Source organism: Staurois parvus, unplaced genomic scaffold, assembly GCF_062004578.1.
Source record: "Staurois parvus isolate SC_StPar_1 unplaced genomic scaffold, SC_StPar_1.0 ptg000444l, whole genome shotgun sequence".
NCBI classification, from domain to species: domain Eukaryota; kingdom Metazoa; phylum Chordata; class Amphibia; order Anura; family Ranidae; genus Staurois; species Staurois parvus.
The window spans coordinates 3,383,753-3,406,685 of record NW_028318240.1 but is presented as its reverse complement, the minus strand read 5'-3'; the positions used below and the strand labels follow the sequence as shown (position 1 = coordinate 3,406,685).

Here is a 22,933-nt window from a genome sequence, read left to right as displayed (position 1 = left end):
AGTATGTAAAAAAAAAAAAATCTGAAAAAAAAATGTTTAAAAATGTATTCATTGTCGACAAAATTGTAAGAAAACATTACAGCTTCAAAAAACTAGTTATGCCTCTTACTAAATACCTCAAACTGTCATTTGCTGGGAGGGGGTATCTATACTGTAGCTACATGGTCAAGTTGCCAGAAAGAAGCCTTTACTGCACCAATGCCACAAAAAAGTCCGGTTACAATAAGCCTGACAACACCTTGACATGCCCCACCGGGCTTTTTTGTGGAGTAGTAAAGTCTGCTTTCTGAAGTATCGTCATATTATGCTCCTTCAAACAACCACACCATCTTTTTTCAGAGCAGCCTGTATTTCTCCTGAGGTTACCTGTTGGGTTATTCTTTGTAAAAATAAAAATAAAATGGACCACATACTGGTGTTTGCCTGACTTGTTCCCTCAGGTACACATGTAGTTTCAGGTACTCCTGTTGTTCCGGTAGCTGATGATGCAGAGGATACAGTTACACATACTTGGGATGCTGATCCTGTCGTGAACATAACATGAAGGAGAAATAGATTATTTACAATTTGCACAGCATAGAGAACATAGAGAAGGTTGCAATAAATTATTGTAGAAAATGTAATGTTTTTAATCACCATATTATGTTGTTACCATGATACCTTATTATTTTTTATTTATATGGCAATAATTTATTCTGCAGTTCTGCAATATATATTTAACTTGGAATTGTGGTGAACCTTCCCAGGAGTGGCCGTCCTACCACTCCAATTGCTCCAAGAGCACAAGGATGACCCTTCCAGAAAGTCATAAAAGCACCAAGAACAACATCTAAAGAACTTCAGAGCTCACTTGCCTCAGTTAAGGTCAGTGTTAACTATTCAACAAAAAGAAAGAGACTGGGCAAAAATGTCATCCATTGGAGAGTTGAAAAAGCCACCGCTGACCAAAAAGAACACAAATGCTCTGCCCACATTTGCCAAAAAAAATCTTGATTATTCCCAAGACTTTTGGGCATTTATCCTGTGGACTGATGAGACAAAAGTTGAACCTCTTGGAAGGTGTGTGTCTTGTTACATCTGGCGTAAACCTAACACAGCATTTTATAAAAAAGAACATCATACCAACAGTCAGACATGGCGATGGTAGTGTGATGGTTTGGGGCTGCTTTGCAGCTTCATGACCTGGACAACTTGCCATAATTGATGGGACCATGAATTCTGTGCTGTACCAAAAAATCCTGAAGGAGAATGCCCAGCCATTAGTTCGTAACCTCAAGTTCAAGCACATTTGGGTTATGCAGCAGGACAATGATCCAAAACACACCAGTAAGTTCACCTCTGAATGGTTAAAAACAAAACAACATTAAGGTTTTGGAGTGGCCTAGTCAAAGTCCAGACTTAAATTTGATTGAGATGCTGTGGCATGACCTTAAACAGGCCATTCGTTCTCTCCTTCTCTACGAAGCGGCCCGGTCCAGCCTGAAACCCAGGAGTCCCACAAGGCCTTCTCCACACACACACACACACACACACACGTCCTCTACCTCTCACCATCTACTTCCTTCCTTTGAGGTTCCTGGGCTTCTCAATATGTACGCTCCTGCCCCTTTGTCAGCTCTTCTGGGAAATGTAGTCTGTTCACTCCTTGTCTGAGTTCAGAAGTCCTGCTACCAGCATACAAGTTCAACAAGGCTTTGCTTCAATAAAGTCTGCATAACTGAACCACAGAACACTGCCATCTTGTGTTTAATTAACACTCTGCAACCAGTATTAATGCAGTGCTATAACTGTATTTTTTTTATCACTGAGGTAAAAACGATCCAAGTCACTATACAACTACTTGATCACTTTTACAGGCAGCAGTTCACCACTGCCTTTACTGGGCTGTCATCCCACCATGGAGCCCAGTACCTATGTAACTGATCAGGTCGCATTCTATGTGACGAGTGGAAGGAAGGGAAGTTCCCATGATCGTCCCTCTTCTATGACTTCGGAAACTAGAAGAGATGAGGATTTTGTCTGTCAGGGATGCGGGTGTGACCAGAAGTGTGTGGACTGACACAGGGAAACGTAGGCTTCAGATATAGTAAATAATATAATTTATTGAGACTAACAATACAAATATAAACGCAGTGCACCAAACCCCAAGCTAACACAAATACCTACAACAAGGTGAAACAAACCCAAACCTAAACTGATATAGATACACAGGTACATACACATATAGAGCACAACGTAGTCAGGCAGGCCGGGTCGATAACTATCGGGCAGGTAGGTACAGGAGGAGCAGGCGGAGAGAATGGTCAGGGTCACAAGCCAGGGATCAAACAGGAGAAGTCAGCAGAGGTCAGGATCAGGCAGGGTCAGCAACAAGTCAGGCAGAAACAGGAACAGGAATGCAGGTTACAAGATACAGGGGCCCATGGAAAAACACACACCAAGGCCCTGACTGTGAGTCTGGACATTCCTTAAATACAACCCCTGCAATCAGCTTTAGGTGTTTTGGCTGACTGCAGGGGTGAGTCTCTGATTGCTGAGAGCACCCGCTGGCCAGCCCTGGTACTGCAGCCCACAAGGCAGGTGAGTCCCACCGTTATTGGCAAGTCCATTCCTGACATTGTCACTTCCAGTTTCAGGTTTGTTTGTTTACAAGCCTTAACCAGCTTGTACAGCTTCTGTTCACATCAATTTCAATATGATCAAATACTTTGGAGACCAGAGGAGAGATATGGGGTCTAATAGTTCCCAGATATCTCCAAAAAGAGGACCTGTTATGGCCCATGCTTTTACAAGGAGAGTTATTCATCCCTTGTGACAGCAATAAAGGTGATCCAAAAAAAAATTAAACACATTTTTGGGTAGAATATTTAAAGAAAAATTAAATGGTCAACCCACCTAAAAAAATATCAGTATGGCTGTAGGTGGAACCAGGTATGTTGAGTTGACTCCAAATTTCAATACTTCAACAGTGAGATCTCCCTTTCATAATTCCCAAATATGATATATATAGATGGGGGGTAAATTAATGAACATTCCTTTTCCTCATCTCAGGAGAATTGTACTGTTGCATTAGACTGGAGCAGTCACATGTGCATGCAGGTGCTTTGTCATGTGGCCCTTCACACAGGATCAAGGCAGAATTAATGTTCTTTTGAGCACACCTAGCACTAGGTGGTTTACTTAAACATGTCCATACCTTGTTCAGAGTTTGTTGCTGACTCTGAAAGGTCTTCAGCAGTTTCCTGTGACTTGACCCCATTATACTATTATTCTTGTTACCAACATAGCCTACTGTTCATGACTTACTTTGAGTTGACCCTTCTGCTGACATTACTATGGACTTAGTATTGACTCTGGCTTGACTACTAACTCTGTCTTTGTATGCCCACTCTGCACACTGATGCTTTGCATGTTATTGACCTTGGCTTGTCTCCTTACTAACTCCGGCCTGAACCTGATTATGCATTTGCTGACTAAGGTAACCCATGGACTCTTGATTCGCTCTCCCTCTTCACCTACTGTAACCAGATTGTGGAGAATTCGGGCTTGAGCTGTATGAGAAACCTCCCATCTTGGTCTCCTCCAGGTACAGGACAGCTGGACCCAACACAACATACCACTTTTCATTGCACAACATTTCCTGTATTTATAATGTGGAGAAATCTAAGGCTGGTTAGTACGTGATGTGTCTTTGGTGGATGACAAGACACATTTGCTGAATCTTTGGATCCTCTTTATTTTCAAATAGCCATTACAAATAAAGGGATTTGCAGGACACTGCACAGGCACTAAAAAGTGAACCGTGCTACACAAGAGTGATGCCAAAGTTTTTACAAACTACTTGAAAGAAAATTATGCAGAAAGCCACCTACCGATTGTTGAAAAAAGGACATAAGGTCACAATAAAGGGGTCTATTTTAAAAATAAGGTCTCAGTATTTGCTTAAGCATTGCAAATAATTCTTGTAATGTTTGTAATATGTGTGAAACAAGCATATTATGTCTAAAACAACACCTTACAATTTACAATTACAGTGACCATTCTCCGGGGTCCCCTGGTCTCATTTCTACACTCTATGCCTGTCTTAACAATAGGACTTCCTTAACATCCCTATCCTATGTGACTCAATGGCAGTGAGATCTTGATTCATCTATTGAGGTAGAAGACTGAAGCAAGATCTGGAAGATGATAGCTAAATATTCTTTCAAAACCACCACACTTGAGGCCGCCTACAAAGTTCTCCTGCGGAGGTACTAGGTCCTGGCTCTGACTGGTCATACCTATCATACCACCTACAGCAGTAGCGATAAATGTTTTAGGAACTGTGGTCAGCGTGGGGACGCCCTGCATATTTGGTGGCCGTGCCCACATTCGATAGGCTTCTGGTCTAGGGTTTTTGGCTTGCTGCAAACACTGTTTCATGTAACGATCCTGTAAGGGATTTTCGGCAAGAAGAATCGTGATTGGAAATGCGCATAGGAACTCCCGCAGAAGAATTGTCGGGTTGTGCGCACACGTGCGGGAATGCGCGATCGCGCACACGCATGCGCACACGCATGGCGAAGATTGGCACCAGACGGCCTATTTAAGGAGTGCCTCTGCTCAAGTTCAGTGCTGACTGGTCTTCAGCTCCCCCGTGTCCTGCTTGTTCTTGTGTGATTCCTTTGTTGCTGTCCCGGCTTGTTCCTCACCTGACTCTGATTGCTCTCCTGATACTGGTTCCTGACTTCGGCTCTGCTCCTGACCTTGGCTTTTCCTTCTGATTCTGTACCGTGCTGCCCGACTGTTGATGACCCTGGCTATTTCATGACATTGCTCCAGTCTCTTGTCCTCACTATCTGCCTTGCTCTGGTGCACGCCTGGAAATCTACAAAACCTGCTCTGCCTACTACTACTGTGCCAAAATCAGTGGATCATCAGCCTTCCAAGGTCATCATCTGCAAGAGCTGCAAACAACAACTACTAGCACTCTTGTTCCCCTGGGTCCTAGACTCCCTCTGTTCCAACTCCAGAGGAGTCAGGGCTAGTGACACAAGTGAGGCCGACCTCGTCATTTCAGTCTCCCATCAGGTACTTGACAGTACAATTCTTCTGCGGCAATTCCTATGCGCATGAGCATTTCCGATCGTGATTCTTCTTGCCGGAAATCCCTTACAGATCCGCAAGGATGTCAGATTGGCCCTTCTGCATTGCCTTTTCCTGGGCCTTTTCACACCCCAGCAGAAATTAGCTTATTACTTTTTCATTTCTGCCAAATGTACTATAGCTCAAGCCTGGAAGACCTCTTCGGTTGCCTTCCAGGGTGTGAAAACATGGATGACTGCCATGATGATTTATAAACAGATGTCCAGCATCCTCAAAGATTCACATCCGAAATTCCTTAAAGTTTGGGAACCCTGGATAAACTATTCCTTTCCATCCTTATCTCCCACCATTTATGACCTCTTATAGCCGCTGCCTGTGCTGGCCCTGGATTCGTGATATCTTTTCCTCCCTGACTTTTCCTCTTTCTCCTGTCCCTCTATGTTTTCCTATATTTCTCTTTCTGTCTTTTTCATTCTGTGTCCTTCTCTTTTTTTCCTTTCCGGGTTGATACTTTTCAGTGGGGATCATTGCTTTGTAGAGGATAACTGAGTGATGTTGATATCATTGGTTTTGATTTTCCTGCCAATTCTCCTTAGTTATGGTTAGCACTACGCTGACTTATTAACTGCTTACCGTCCGCCCTATAGCAGAAGTACTCCTACGGGGTGGCACAGGTGCGCAAAATCACATATATATAAGTGATTTTGCATTTCTGGGTAGGGAGCGTGCCATTTGAGGCCTATCGATCAGTTGATGGTTCAGTTGAATCCTCTTATGGGCACGTCTATCATCTCTGGGCTTCCCTCTGGGCACCTCTATCCTTTACTAGGGTTCCCTCTGGATCATCCGATTGGATACTGCACCTCTGGACTCCCTTCCCTGAGGACTCTGTGGGTGGTGGACTCAACAAGAGTCCCAAGAAAGGATGCCAGAATGGTGTGATATCGTTTTAAAAGGTATTTTATTGATCCATAGTAGACATAGACATAGTAGGTAAAGAAAAACTGACCATGAAAAGAGTTATAGATGGCCGCCGGCCCATGTGGGACATGGATAGAGGTGCCCAGAGGGAAGCCCAGAGATGATAGACGTGCCCATAAGAGGATTCAACTGAACCATAGAGATGTTACATTTTTCTACATGCATATTGGAATTATACATCTGGTGAGTGTATAATTTGAATATTTGATCACCAGAAGACGCACAGTGGATCACCTACCTTATTTATATTTATTCACAGACTTTGGCACTGTGGCATTAAGTAGCCACTTTTGTGTACATATATATATATATATATATATATATTATGACTAAGTCCCGGATGTGACGAAACGCGTCAAGAGGAAGTGACGTCGGACGCAAGGAGCAGGAACCGGAAGTGCCACGGCGGCCATCTTTGTTGTGGAAATCGCTGCACAATTCAGATATATTAAAGCAGTATGATCTTATAAATATACGGAGTCACACTATGGTCATTTCCTATTATATGATTGGAGCCTGGCAATTTGGGATCAAGGCTTGTGAATGATCATGGAAGGATGATAGCACAGTGTTACTCTGCAAACAAGTGAAGGAGGAGAAACATTTGTTGGATGATTTCTACAGTTGATACCTTAAAGCGTTTGTTTTATTACTGTTGGGAAGGGTATATATGCCTCATTTATTAGAAGTGCTACACGTGGGTTATGGTTTTCACTGAGTGAAACACTTTAGGATTGAGCACGAGTGCTGTTTGAAAAGTTTTTTCACGAGTTTCACTTTTTTTGTGTGTTTCACACAGTATTGTATTTTTGAATATATATATAGTTTTGTTTTTTTTTCCTTAATGTTACGTTAATACACTATCTGAGTTTCTTTTATTTTTGAGGTTTTCACAAAAGTCACCGGATGCAATCAACACTATAAAAAAATTTCAAGTTTATCATTTTTATTATTTTGAGTGCTTTTTGAACTATTAAGACACTGGACTTATTTATGATTATTGTTGGTTTAACTATCAATTATCACTTGTAAGGGGTGTGTTTTGTTTATATATCTCAGTCGGGAATTTGTTTAAAGAGGGGGAGATTCTTCTTGGAATAATTTTATATAATTTTGAGCTTTCAAGGGCTGAAAGTTTTTTCTAATTGGAATTTAGAGTGTTATTTGGTTTTTTGGGTTCTATATCATATTCACAATTGTGTTTATATATATATATATATGCACTACTTAGTTATTTCTCCATTACTAGTGGAATTTTATGCTCATTGAGACTGTCCAGTTGTGGTCATACTGTTGCAGATCATCTTTTCAGCATACCAGCATTTGCATTTTATATTTGATTGTTATTGGAATTTCAGCGCTGCGCCTTTGTTGTCAGTTTGATTTATAGAGGTTCTTTGGTACCATTTTGGTGTACAGAGGCTTATTTTAGCGCTCACTTTTACCTTTTTGCATATTATTAAATATATGATCGTCTAGAAAATCGTTCTGTGTATGTTCACCACAACACACGTTTTAGTAAAACATACATTTCTGTCTGGTAATCTGTATTAGTCATTAGATGTATTTTGTCCATTTCTGTGGTTTTACAACCATTGAACTTTGCTCTGATATCTCATCTATATTGTCTTTTTGCGAGATACGTATATTTACTTAAGCCCTCAATCAAGTTGTTTAATTTTTTTCTTTCTGAGCATTATAAGATGATACTGACTTCTAGTTTGAACTTTGTTGATTTTATTAGTCTTTGGAATTATGAATAGCAACCCTTCTGAGCCCCCAGCTGACCAAAATTATGTTTATTATATTGCATTATTCATGATTTTGCTGATATTTTAATTTATTGCTGCCTACATAAGGCATATGTGGGTTGGCAAATAGGGTGAGCTTTAAAACACACATGCGCCTATGGATGGCTAAGATTCCTGTTCTGAAGGTTTGCTCGCTGCCAGGGGCAGAATGACAACTCATGGGGCCCCTGTGTCCTTGCCCAAACTCAAAAATGCCTATGAAAAAGGTACCAGGGGCATCTCATGGCGCCCCCTACTGACCCCGGGCCCTCGGACAGTGCCCGAGTTTCCAAATGGTCAGTCCGCCCCTGCTCGCTGCACCCTCTCAGCACAGTGGCCAGGCTGTCATAGACAGCTTTGTATCTCTAGTTATGGTCAGGAGCTGGTAGAACGAGCTCCCGACGTCGTTACCACTGTCAAGGCCAATTACAATAGTCATGTGTTTGGAAAGTCCATCCAGCCCTCCAGGTGTAAAGATGCATTGAAATGGGGACACCAAGCTGAGCAGGAAGGGGTTAAAGTATATGAAAAGCCCAAACAATTTTTTTTAAAGTTTGGAAAACAGTGAGGAAGTGTTAAAATCCTGGTCAGGTTGTTATTGCTTTGTATTTGAGGGAAAATTCTAAATCTTGAGTTGTCAGCAGAATAGAAAAAGAGGAAAAAAATCCAATGAGGATTTCCATTTTAATATCATTATTTTTTTGCAGTTTGAGGCTTGACATATTTGGTATCTATTTACTTGACACTAACTCACCTTTTATTTTGTGCAAAAAAATTGGGATTAAATTTTGCTTGTGAGCAATTCGGTTTAGTGTGTTTTTTTTCTGAAAATATAGATTTGGTAAACAATTGCTTGTGGGCAATACAATTCATTTTAGTGGGGCTTTTTTTCTGAAAATATAGATTTAGTAAACAACTGCATAAATAGCAGACAAGAACAAATTATAACTACCGCCATTTATTGTACAATGCCTCTGATTCCAGGAAATCTATGTTTGGGGTGTTTTTAAGAATTTTTGTTTAGCAAAAACCAAAGATTTTACCATGCTTGAAAAAAAAATGGAAGTTGGTAATTCACTTGCATTATTAATTGTTTTTGGTTTTGTCCTTAAACTTGGTTAACTTTTTTGATTTGGTAGAGCTTTTCTTTTTGGGGAACAGTGGGGAGGATTTAACTAATATATACATTTTATATCATAATTTGGGAATAAAATATTGAAGATCTATAATGGAAGAAGAACCTTATGGGTCAAGGCAGCAGCATTGATAGATCCTGTCACCTAGAGCTCATGTCCATTAAGTGTCCCAGGTGTCCTTTGCAGGACTTGTTTACAATGAATTAAATCTAAAAATCTAAAATGCAAGCAAAACCTACAATGGCAAACACATGGCGGCTCTCATGCTGGCATGCAATAGTTTGTAACACTGATGTAGATTAATTAAAACTGGTGCACTCAGAATCTGTGCATGGTAGCCAATCAGCTTCTAACTTCAGCTTGTTTAATTAAACCTGGAAACTGATTGGTTTATATGTAGAGTTGCACCAGATTTTGCACCATGCAGTTTTAGGAAATAACCCCGCTGATGCTCCCAATGACATCAATGTTTCGGAACCCCTGGCACTAATACTGGGGCACTGTTCCTTCCACTGGCCCCTGTACTGATGAAAGTAACCACGAGGAGAGAAAGTAAGGAAAGACCCCACCATGACTAACATTCACCAAAAGTTCTTCTGTACCTTTTAGGTTTTTGTTTTATTTTATAGTCTGAAGAATGCAATAGGAGGTGCTGGGATACCCAGAACCAGGGGCGGACTGACCATTTGGAAACCCGGGCACTGCCGAGGGCCCGGGGTCAGTAGGGGGCCCTATGAGATGCACCTGGTACCTTTTTCATAGGCTTTTTTGAGTTTGGGCAAGGACACATGGGCCCCATGATCCCCTATAACCCGAGGGCCCCATGAGTTGTCAGTCCGCCCCTGCCCAGAACTCCCAGATCAACAGGTACAAATATACTTTTATTCTGTCATATACCCATATAGGTACCCCTGTTATTCGGGTTTTTGGGGGCACTGCTTCAATAAATAACTTTGGCTAGATTGCATCAGTTCTAGTTTCTCGGATATGGTTGAATTTATATCATTTAATTAAATAGGAGGTCTGTATATATTGGCACTCATGTTGTTTTATTTTTGCAGACGGAGCACCGTAAAGGTTAGGGCTACTTTTTTATGTGTTTCTTTCATGCTACAAAGAGATTAAACAAAACATTAAAATATCCTGATGTTTGACAGGTGACCAGAGTGAAGGGTGGTATTGGGCATTTATGCAGAAATTAGAGCTGATAGGGAACATTTGTGCCATTTTTGGAATCAGTGGGGGAAATATACTCAGGAACAGTGCAAACATTCCAGGCACCAAAATGTGTGTTGGCCTGTGTTATATACTTTTATTCTGTTATATACTCAATGGTTATCATTGTTGGGTCTGTACAAGCTTGTTGGATTTAACTTCTGTAACATCATTCATGTATCCACCTCACCAGACACCTGCTGAACCATTACACTGGGTGTTTCTTCTTGATAACTTTCATTTGTAATAATTTGTTTCCATATATTCAAAGCTTTTTAAGTGGTCATTCAGTCTTTAATGTATTGTTTGAGGGTTGAGGGTGATAACTGAACCAAAAATGTGTGTAGTAGAGGTGAAGCTACAAAGCTGAATGTGATATGAGACTTATAATCATTATTGGATCCCGAACCATATACTGAAGAGGTATGAATTTATACATATTTTTTTTAACGTCTAAAAATTATGATGTACACAGGGGCAGGCTGACCATTTGGAAACTCGGGCACTGCCCGAGGGCCCGGGGTCAATAGGGGGCCCCGTGAGATGCCCCTGGTACCTTTTTCATAGGCTTTTTTGAGTTTGGGCAAGGACACAGGGGCCCCATGATCCCCTATTGCCCGGGGGCCCCATGAGTTGTCAGTTTGTCCCTGACAACCAAAGGATAGCTTGAATAAAACAAAAAAAATCCATCAAATTCTATAAAAACACCAAAACAGACCCTCGACACTGGTCAGTCAAAGGTTTCTCATCAATCGTGTCGTTTATCATCAGCAGAGCATTAACTATAAGAGAACAACTGCTGCCACATTGGAGTCTTGTGAAATCAATATTACCAGTGTCAGCTATGAGATACAGTTCTGTATCTCCCTCCTCAATGGCCTGCCTCATCACAGGCTATCCCCTCTTCAGTCTATCATAAATGCTGCTGCCAGACTCATCTGCCTTACCAACTGTTCAGTGTCCACCACCCCTCTCTGCCAATCCCTCCACTGGCTTCCCATTGCTCAACAAATAAAATGCAAAACATTAATAATAACATATAAAGCCATTTACAACTCCACCCCAAATTACATCACCAATCTTGTCTCCAAATATCACCCAAAGCATCCTTTCCTCTCCTCTAGAGACCTCCTATTCTCTTGCTCCCTTGTCTCCTCCTCCCATGTTCGTCTCCAGGACTTCTCCAGAGCCTCTTCTATCCTCTGGAACCGTCTATCCCAATCTGTCTGACTATCTCCTACTCTGTCCAATTTTAGGTGATCCCTATCTCTTCAGGGAAGCCTATCCTGTCTTCAGCTAAAAACTGAATCTTCTATTTTTCCCAGCAGTTCATCTCCCACAGTTATTACCTTTTGTTCCACCAGGCCCTTCCTATTAGATTGTAAGCTCCCAGAAGCAGAGCCCTCCTAACCCTCTTGTATTGTTGCTGTATTGTCTCCCTTTATATTGTAAAGTGTTGTGCAAACTGTTGGCGCCATATAAATCCTGTATAATAATAATAATAATAACAATTATTATTATACAGAATTTATATGGCGCCAACAGTTTGCTCAGCGCTTTATAGTGGGAGACAATACAGCAACAATGCAGTTAAATACAAGAGGGCTAGGAGGGCCTTGCTCCTTGGAGCTTACAATCTAGGAGGGAGGGGCTAGTGGTACAAAAGATAGTAACTGTGGGGGATGGACTGGTTGGAAGAGTAGAAGATTCCAGTATTAGCTGAGGGCAGGATAGGCTTCCCTGAAGAGATAGGTTTTCAGAGATCTAAAAGTGAGCAAAGTGGGTGATAGTCTGATAAATTGGGATAGAGAGTTCCTGAGGATGGGGGAAGCTCTGGTGAAGTCCTGGAGATGAGCATGGGAGGAGGAGACAAGGGAGCTAGAGAGCAGGAGGTCTTGCGAGGAGCGGAGAGTACGGTTTGGGTGATATTTAGAGACAAGATCGGTGATGTAATTTGGGGCAGAGTTATAAATGGCTTTATAATAATAATAATAATAATAAATCATTGTTTAACCTCCCTAGCGGTATGATTCTTTCCGATTTTTGGTGCTGAAAGCGGTACCATTTTTTGCATGGAAATATGTAGTTTTTTATTGTAGGCTGTAATTTTTAGGAATAACTCACTGAAATCTGTCCGAACAAGAGTCTAGTAAACATCCCGGGGATGATAAAACTTGAAACACGAAATCATAAATTATAATTTAATAAATAATCATAAAAAATAATATAATAATAATAATACATTTAATTCAATAATATAATCAAACCAAAAACACTGAAATTTGAAATACAGAGGCAAATTTGCACATCGCTGAGCAAAGTCGCAAAATCGTTTTCAGTGTTTGATGACGAATTTCTCCCACGAATCATTATCACTCAATTCTGCAAGTGGTTCTGATTTACTATCGCTGTTCTCTAGCCGGTCTAAAACCGCTTTTGACGTAAAGGGGCGCTTTTTGGACGCCATGGACTTTTCTAAGTTTCCAGGCAGAAAGAACAGTCAAAATGCAGGCAGGGCGCCGGACAAAGCACTCGGGACAAAATGTATGTGAAATGCATTGAAACAGCAATGACAGCAAAAATGAAATTTTTTAAAAATTTCAAATTTCCCGCCCGTACGTCCCGACGTCACAGGGACCGGAACACAGAAGCCGGATGCTGGCATTGGCCGGAGGAGATGGCCGGGGACGCTGCAGGGACCCCCTGAGCAACGCCGCAGGGTAAGCCCGAGTGTAGCTCGGGGTTACCGCTCTTGGTATAGAAATTTTACCCCGAGCTACACTCGGGAATACCGCCAGGGAGGTTAAGTACGAAATGGCCTCACACAGCTACAGCAGGCAGCCTTATGAGTAAGCACCTTTTGTGTGCAACATGTTAAGACATGCTATGGAAAGCAGATGCTGTTTTCCTATTGATTTCTATAAACCCTTGTGATACCGGGATGTGACCAAGGGCAAATTTTTCCTGCTTGAAGAAGCGAGTGACCATCAATGAGCAAAGTTTCAGCTCCAAACTGTTGTTGCATTAGGGAACACATCAGCTCACCTTTGATGATCATTTTTGAAGTACATAAAAAGGTGCAATGTGGATCAGATTATTTCCATTTCATGATAACCCCAGACATCAATAGGAACACAAAAAGACTTTTGATGGAAAAAAAAAACAGTTCCATCACAAGAAAAGAAAATGTTAAAAACAAGTGGCTGGTTTATTTTAGCCAATATAGAGTATTCACAAGGTAAGTATCACAATCCTTTACAAGGTCACAGACATATTGATGGTTTGGCTAGTTTACTAAAGGCAAATAGACTGTTCACTTTGCAAAGGAAGTTTCACTTTGCAAGCGGATAGTCGCTAGACTTGACATAGAGCTTAACCCCTTGACACTGACGTAACACAAATGTGCGGCCTCACAGAACTGGGTTTCTTTCCGTGAGGCCACATGTGATGGACGCAAGATCGCTGCCACCAATATGTGACGAACCCACAATCGCTGTCACCAATATTAGACGAACGCGGCGTCAGACCCCTGACCTTCTCACCAAACTCGTGACCGAAGGACTGGCCAATCTAAACCGCAATGTCACGTGCGTAACAATGCCACGCCCAGCTGCACCCTGCACAATGATTTTCCAGCTAATTGGACCACAATCTATGTACCAGCAGCCTGGGAGCGATTGTTACTGGGTCAGCTTAATTACGCAATTAACCCTTCACACTGCCACCACCGCCTTTTTGTACAGAGAAAGAGGAAACTCGGCGATATCCTCAATAACACTATAATGGTTGAGGTAATCATCTGTATAACACGGTCACCGCAGGTCGGTTATACAGAGGGTTAAACAAACAGAGTAGCGCTATTTTAGAGGTAGGAATTCGGAAATTGCAATAAAGAGCTATAGAAACAGTTCAACACTTTCAGAAGGAAAGATTTATTACTAAAAGGTAAAAATATTTACAGAAAAAAGATGTAACCAATATATATAAAAATATACAGAGAGCAACAGCACAGCAAAGAGATAACAGAAAGGAGGTTAAAGGGTTAAAGTACTTGCCAATCATACTTGGGTTTGCAGATCAAGTTTCAGAGCAAAAGGGCACCGTCTCCCAAGTTGATTCTGATGTTAAACGGGAGTATTCTTCAACTTAACTTTCTTAGGCATGGCACAGCTCCCTCAGACAACTAGGCACCTTGCTCAGAGAGGTGTTTTATAGCTCTGGGCTTCCTGCTGTGCTCTATCCTGTGACACTCCTAACAAACAGGCCATATGTCAATGTGTATGAACAGAGAAAAGGGGGGAGAATAAGGGACAACATGGAGAACTCTTAACAAAATGGAGGGCCGTGCCTGCCTCTGGCACGCACGTTTGCGACACCACATATTTGCATACCTGTCTTTGTGCTGGGAGCGCGCCTCATGGCGCAAAGACCACGGTGTCACTGAGAGCACCAGGTCCCGTTCTAATGATCAGGAGTCAGAACTCCCGATTCTGGGTCACATGATCGCTGTGATAACCTCTGATTGACTATCACAATGATCAGTCACTGTGCAGCCCGGCCCCCTTGTTTTTTTCTCTCTATGAATGGAGGGGAGAGATACATTGTATTTCTCTAACTCCTGGCATAGAGAGAAAAAAATGTTTGTAAAAAAAAAAAAAGATAAATAAATATTAAAAAATAAAAGAAAAAAATAAAGAAAAAATACCTAGATCAAGGTTTGATCTAGTTCAATGCCAGGGTTAGTGTTTGGATCAGGGTAAGGGTCAAAGGTCAAGGTCAAAAAAGTCAAGTCACAGGTCAGGATTTAAAAAACAAAATTGTTATCAGTGTCAGTTAGTGTCAATGTCAGTGTGTTTTGGGTAAAAAACAAAAAAAACAAAATGCACATTATTGTTTCTGGGCTGTACTCCGGGTACAAACAACAAATAACATACACATATATGGTATCACTGCGATCGTAAAGAGCTGGAGAATTTATTTTGGGTTGTTCTGTGGTGGTAGGTTATGGTAGTAACAAGAAACACACAGCTAAATAAAAAAAATATTTTTTTTTTTTACTATTTTGGGCCAGTTTTCCTTTGAGAATAAGAAAAAAAAATCAGGATATATCCATTACCATTTGCCACCAAATAAAAGCCCAATTTGTCCTGAAAAAAACGCAGTATAATCCATCTGGATGTACAAAGTAGTTGTGATGATATGGATGGTTTTACTAACACATGTCAACGTTGCAAAATTGTGCTTAGGCATTTAGATTTGTTTTACCCTTAGTTGTGAAAGGGTTATTAAATGAGACAAAGCTCTGCTGACTTCCATCATTCAGTCATGGGCAAGAAACATTTTTTTTAATTTTCCTTGCAAATGATTCCTTACAATTTAAGATTTCACCCCATTTACTAAGCTCTGGGTTAAACCTCTTTGTGAAATGCAACTTCCCATGCAAAGTTCACAACTTATTTGCCTGTAGTAAGTTAACCCCATAATATGTTTTCTTTGTCCTTAACAAATGTTGGTTGAATATTATAATAAATATAGCGCTCTGTGAAGTATTTTTAATTGTTTTCTTATTTCGTCCTCCTGTCAATTTTTTTAGTATACCAGCAAATCTGATTTAATGCGGACCTCATACACATTTATAATCTTTCATATCTTTTCATAGAAAGGGCTTGCCAACACAGGTGTGATAGAACCATGAAAGCCATAGAGTTGGGGAAAATATATTTATGGGTCCAAATGAAAAAAAAAAGTTTATTTAATATTTAATTGTATCAGAAACCATTAAACACTTGAACAGGTCAAGGTATTGTTCATAGCCAATGTTAGTGCAAATACATCGTAGTCACTCACACGTTTGCCTGATAGCTTGGAAAAAAATATGTATATAAAGCCATGCGAAATAAAGAGGAAACTCCATGCCAGATATAAAATTTTACATACCAAATACTCCAAATACTAAAACACTACATACCAAATACTCCAAATACTAAAATACTACATACCAAATACTCCAAATACTAAAATACTACATACCAAACACTCCAAGTACTAGCACACTACATACCAAACACTCCAAGTACTAACACACTACATACAAAATACTCCAAATATTAAATACTACATACCAAATACTTCAAATACTAAAACACTACATACCAAATAATCCAAATACTAAAATACTACATACCAAATACTCCAAATACTAAAACACTACATACCAAATACTCCAAATACTAAAATACTACATACCAAATACTAAAACACTACATACCAAATACTAAAATACTACATACCAAATACTAAAATACTAAAACACTACATACCAAATACTAAAATACTAAAATACTACATACCAAATACTAAAATACTAAAACACTACATACCAAATACTAAAATACTAAAACACTACATACCAAATACTAAAATACTAAAACACTACATACCAAATACTCCAAATACTAAAACACTACATACCAAATACTCCAAATACTAAAACACAACATACCAAATACTCCAAATACTAAAATACTACATACCAAATACTAAAATACTACATACCAAATACTAAAATACTACATACCAAATACTAAAACACTACATACCAAATACTAAAATACTAAAATACTACATACCAAATACTAAAACACTACATACCAAATACTCCAAATACTAAAATACTACATACCAAATACTAATACTAAAACACTACATACCAAATAATCCAAATACTAAAACACTACATACCAAATACTAATACTAAAACACTACATACCAAATACTAAAACACTACATACCAAATACTCCAAATACTAAAATACTACATACCAAATACTAAAATACTAAAATACTACATACCAAAACACTACATACCAAATACGCCAAACACTAAAACACTACATACCAAATACTCCAAATACTAAAACACTACATACCAAATAATCCAAATACTAAAATACTACATACCAAATACTAAAATACTACATACCAAATACAAAAATACTACATACCAAATACTAAAACTAAAACACTACATACCAAATACTCCAAATACTAAAATACTACATACCAAATACTAAAACACTAAACACTACATACCAAATACTCCAAATACTACATACCAAATCTGCTATATAATGTAATCTGCTTATAGTTATATGTGAAGTTGACAGGCAAGTCTAGAAGTATCTAAAGTGAACCAACCTTTTTTGGACAATTTATTGCCAAGGATAAGAAAAGTGTTGTATATATAGCTTGATGTGCATATATATATATAATTGTATTTTTTTTTTTTGCTATCACATAAAGGAACATTTTATTTTTCATTATTTTAGTAGATTTAAGAAGCCAGTTCCTAAGTTCCTATTGGTTGCTCACCTGTCACCAGAAGCAGTAGACCCAACAGCAGCAGTAGGACCTGTGCTGCCTTCATGTTTGCAGCACTTCGCTTGCAACATCTGAGAATGTTTATCATATAGCTGAAATGGTATTACCACCAACAAACCCCAAAATGAGAAAATAGTGCAGGATCTGTCCCTATATGGTGATGATCTTTGCACTGTGATAGTACAGTTAATAGCTGGGATGGTTTAGCTATCTGGGTGAGCTTCCTTAGGGATTTCAAAATGAAAAATTAAATCTATACTCAACTGTTCATTCAGCTATTTCTTTTAAGTATTTTTGTTCCCTTTATCTTTCTAGAATATATATACGTTTAAGTCATAGATTAGATACAGCGCCACATGAAGATCAAAGAGTAAAGAGGACACACTGCTTATTAATGTGTTACTATGTCACAATGCATGTTGAAAGCCAAGTCAGTGAAATAATACTTTGTAATTATTGATGACTAAGCGTATCATCCTGTTTTAGCCACTAAACATTTTCGGTAAGGAGCGTCTTATTCTTCAAGATTCTGTATGGCAGTAAAAGGGACTGATATATAATAATTGGTAATTGCAAAAGTCATTATCTTCCTATCTATTACTTGGCCTTTAAAAATTATAATTTTTTAATCTCTTTGAGCTGAGGAGCTGCTGGATGGGTATTGTGTTACACAGTTGTACCTATTGACAAGATCACAAGAGAGGTGACCTGATGATAAATCCAGAGAGACCTTAGGAGATGATCGAGACCTTAGGAGATGATCAAGACCTTAGGAGATGATCGAGACCTTAGGAGATGATCGAGACCTTAGGAGATGTTCGAGACCTTTTCCGCTTCCAGGCCCTTTTTTGTGATTTTTGAACTCATGTTTAAAAATAATTAAGTTAGGCCTGAAGATTAGATAAAACCCCCAAAACATGACGTATTTTCTGAAAGCAGACACCCTATAGCAGGGTTTCTCAACCAGGGTTCCATGGAACTCTAGAGTTCCTCCAGAGATTCTGGAGGTTACTTGAGCAATGAGCAGTTTCTGTCTCTAGTGAAAAGTTTCCATTGACACCAATTATTTTTTTCAAATGTATTACAGGTACTTATATAGCACTTTCTATTTACGCAGCACTTTACATATATATTGTACATTCACATCAGTCCCTAACCCTCAAGGGGTGTACAATCTAAGGTCCCTAACCCTCAAGGGGCGTACAATCTAAGGTCCCTAACCCTCAAGGGGCGTACAATCTAAGGTCCCTAACCCTCAAGGGGCGTACAATCTAAGGTCCCTAACCCTCAAGGGGCATACAATCTAAGGTCCCTAACTTACATTCATACATACACATACTAGGGACAATTTAAAGAAGAGCCAATACTGTAATGGGGGTAATTCTTCCCAATGACCACAAATATAAGGGATATTTTTCCCACTGACCATCACACTAATGTATCGTGAGTTGTAGATATAATAACTTTTATCAGGAGTTCCCTTAGACCTGAAAGGTATTTCAAGGGTTCCTCCATGTTGAAAAGGCTACCTTAGAGAAAAAAATGGCGGTTGTTCCAATTTTTAATGCTACACAATATTAGCACAACGGTCTAGGAAGAGCAAAAGTTCAGTAAAAAAAAATACACTAAAGTTAATTTTAGGGCACAAAAACATAATAAATCACCAATTTTTTTTTTGTGTAAAATATAAAACTTGAGATTTTGTTGAGTAAACAGATACCCAATATGTCCAACCTTAAAACTGCATGCGCCAATGAAATGGTGACAAACTTCAGTACCCTATATTTTCCACAGATGATGCTTTAAATGCCCCTACCAGTCATCAGTTTAGTGTTACAAAGGAGCTCTGGTGCTGGAATTATTGCTCTCACTCCAGAGTGCATGGCAACATGTAACATGTGTATCACAATCAATCTTTTCATGCATAGGGGCCTCCGATGCATGCATTTAGGTTTGTATGTGTGTGTATGTGGGGATGGGGTGGTCTCAGAAATTTGTTTGGGGGGATTGTGTGCGCTTGGGTGCAAGACAAACTTTTTTGAAATTTAGATTTTTTATATCTTTTTCTTAACTTCTTTTTCATCACATAGGGGACAGAAAGTACCCTATGTCAGTGGTGGGCAACTATGGCCCTCCAGCTGTTGGTGAACTACAAGTCCCATCATGCCTCTGCCTTTGGGAGTCATGCTTGTAACTGTCAACTTTGCAATGCTTCATGGGACTTGTAGTTTTTCAACAGCTGGAGGGCCACAGTTGCCCACCCCTGCATGTGATACTTTTTTGGTGACAGGTTCTCTTTAATGATGTCTCATCTGAGTTTCTGTGTTCCAATGAGAGACAGGGAAAGCAAAAGGAGGACCCAGAAGTGACATTTTACACGTCACTTCCAAATCAGCAAGGGGAGGAGCCCTCCAGCTGTTGGTGAACTACAAGTCCCATCATGCCTCTGCCTTTGGGAGTCATGCTTGTAACTGTCAGTTTTGCAATGCCTCATGGGACTTGCAGTTCTTCAACAGCTGGAGGACCACAGTTGCCCACCCCTGCATGTGATACTTTTTTAGTGACAGGTTCTCTTTAATGATGTCTCACCTGAGTTCCTGTGTTCCAATGAGAGACAGGGACAGCAAAAGGAGGACCCAGAAGTGACATTTTATACGTCACTTCCAAATCAACAAGGGAAGGAGCCCTCCAGCTGTTGGTGAACTACAAGTCCCATCATGCCTCTGCCTTTGGGAGTCGTGCTTGTAACTGTCAGTTTTGCAATGCCTAATGGGACTTGTAGTTTTTCAACATCTGGAGGGCCACAGTTGCCCACCCCTGCGTGTGATGCTTTTTTGGTGACAGGTTCTATTTAATGATGTCTCATCTGAGTTCCTGTGTTCCAATGAGAGACAGGGACAGCAAAAGGAGGACCCAGAAGTGACATTTTACACGTCGCTTCCAAATCATCAAGGGGAGGAGAACAAACTGAACTGTGAGCTTATGCCTGCTCTTTATCCACTCTTTCACCCTCGGTTCACATCTATGCGGGTGGTGCCGCTGCGGATATTCCTTAAGTCCTAAATACTTCTAAAGGGATGCAGACACCGCAGTTTTTCTCAACAGAACACCGACCCTATGATCACATCAGTGCGGGTGGTGCCCCTGCGGATCAGCATGAAAATCCTGAGAAATGCACAGAGAAATGTGGACCCGCAGGCGGTTGTCATTAATTCTAATGACACGCCAACCGCACTGGGAAATGCAATCGTACTGGGAACCGAGGTTCCCGTGCGGGTTATGTTTTCCAAAGAAGTGCAGGGACTTCTTCTCTGCGTGTCACGGGCACGGGAGTCCATTCAAATGAACGGGCCCCCGTGGCAAACGTGGCAAACGTGGCCCGCATAGGTGTGAACCCAAGGTAACACAATCTAAAGACTTTTCTGTTTTTGTCTATTCGTGTGTTGTGGTATTCAAAAATACACACAGAAGAGTGCATTTAATTTTTTTTTTAAACTTGACCATCCTTTTTACCAGAAACAACATTTAGGGGTTGCTTTTTTTAAAGAATTATAGCCATTCCCAAAGTGAAAGTACATGCACATTTGATTTGTGCGAACGATTGTAAATAGGCTACATCCTGTACTTTTCAATGTAAATTATTGATTTAAAATGAAAAATACTGCATTTGGCTACCAGCTGGAGGTACTTATTATAGGAATTTCCTATAATACTTTACTCCATCTAGTAGTCAACTGTAGTATTTTCAGTTTTTAAATCAATGATTTGCATTCGAATAGCACAGGATAGAGCCTGTTTTTTTTCCCTGATTTGCACAGAATGAATGCACTTTCACTGGGCAAAGGGCTATGTAATTTCTTTATAAATCAACCTCTTTAGTGTCATTAAAAATGTAGCAAATGTCAGATTCCTCATTTTTACTTTTTTACTACAGGGTGCAGCAACATAACTTCCTTTTTTCAAAATGCAATAAAACCCATTTTATGAATCAGAATTGTTTTTATTGTCTTTAATAATGTAGGTACATATCTAAAGTTCTGTTTTACACAGTTTTGAAAATCATACCAGGTAGGTGACGCCCCCCATTGTCCATACACTGAATAAGTGAATTCAGACTGGTATGTGAACATGTTGGAGGAATTTGTTTTTCCACGACTTGATGAATTGGACTTAGGGGACATTTGGTTCCAACAGGATGGAGCAACGGCTCACACTTCAAGAGCATCAATGGCTGTTTTAAGGGAACACTTCCCGGAGCGCCTCATCTCAATAAGGGGCGATTTGGAGTGGCCAGCCCGCTCCCCCGATTTGGCCCCTTGCGACTTTTGTTGGTGGGGTTTTTTGAAATCCCGCGTTTATGTAAACCGTCCAAGGACCCTACAAGACCTGAAGGCCAACATCCACGCAGAAATTGCCAACATACCCGCTGCTATGCTGCTAAGGGTCATGAAAAACGCCAGAAATCGGCTTATTCAGTGTATGGACAATGGGGGGCGTCACCTACCTGATATGATTTTCAAAACTGTGTAAAAAAGAACTTTAGATATGTACCTACATTATTAACCACTTCCAGACCGGACACTTTTACCCCCTTCCTGACCAGGGCAATTTTCAGCTTTCAGTGCTGTCACACTTTGAATGACAATTGCGCGGTCATGCCACACTGTACCCAAATGAATTTTTTACCATTTTTTTTGAGACAGATAAAGCTTTATTTTGGTGGTATTTATTCACCACTGGGATTTTTATTTTTTTTGCTATTTAAATGAAAAAGTCCAAAAATTTTGAAAAAAAGTGTTTTTTTTATAAAATTTTGCAAATAAATAATATTTCATCATAAATCTTTGCCAAAATTTATTCTGTTATCTTTTTAGTAAAAAAAAAATACAAATTAGTTTATAACGAAAAAGTATAATTTTTAAACATTTTTTTTACATTTTTATTTTATTTTTTTATATTATTATTATTATTATTTTTTTACATACTGTCACCCTAGCAGTACAGTGTCACCATGGTGACACTGTACTACTTGTGGGGGGTGATGAAGATTTTTTTTTTTTTTTTTTTTACACTGATTGCTTTTACACCCATATAGGATGTAAAAGCAATCATTTCTCTTTCTCTCTGTGTGCATTCTTACACTCATTTAGAAGTACTGAGTGAGCTGTGATTGGTCACAGCTTGTCACATGGTACAAGGCTGTTGTGAATAGCCCTGTACCATGTGATCTCTGTGATCATGCACAGATTTCACACGTAGTAAGCAATGATGTCACAAGTGACATCTTGCTTACTACTTTGCATGTGATCACTGATTGGCCAAAGTGGAGGAAAATCTCTCCAATGG

The 22,933-nt window shown here is 39.8% G+C and overlaps 1 protein-coding gene across 1 annotated transcript in view; it reads right to left on the bottom strand.

Moving 5' to 3' along the window:
* Window positions 1–17,633, bottom strand: part of LOC149453960 (uncharacterized) — an 80,950-nt gene extending 63,317 nt beyond the window's left edge. The window contains exon 1 of the mRNA XM_089687994.1: window positions 17,579–17,633. Within this exon, the coding sequence (XP_089544120.1) occupies window positions 17,579–17,633 (55 nt within the window). The remainder of the gene's footprint in view (window positions 1–17,578) is intronic.
* Window positions 17,634–22,933: the final 5,300 nt, after the last annotated feature.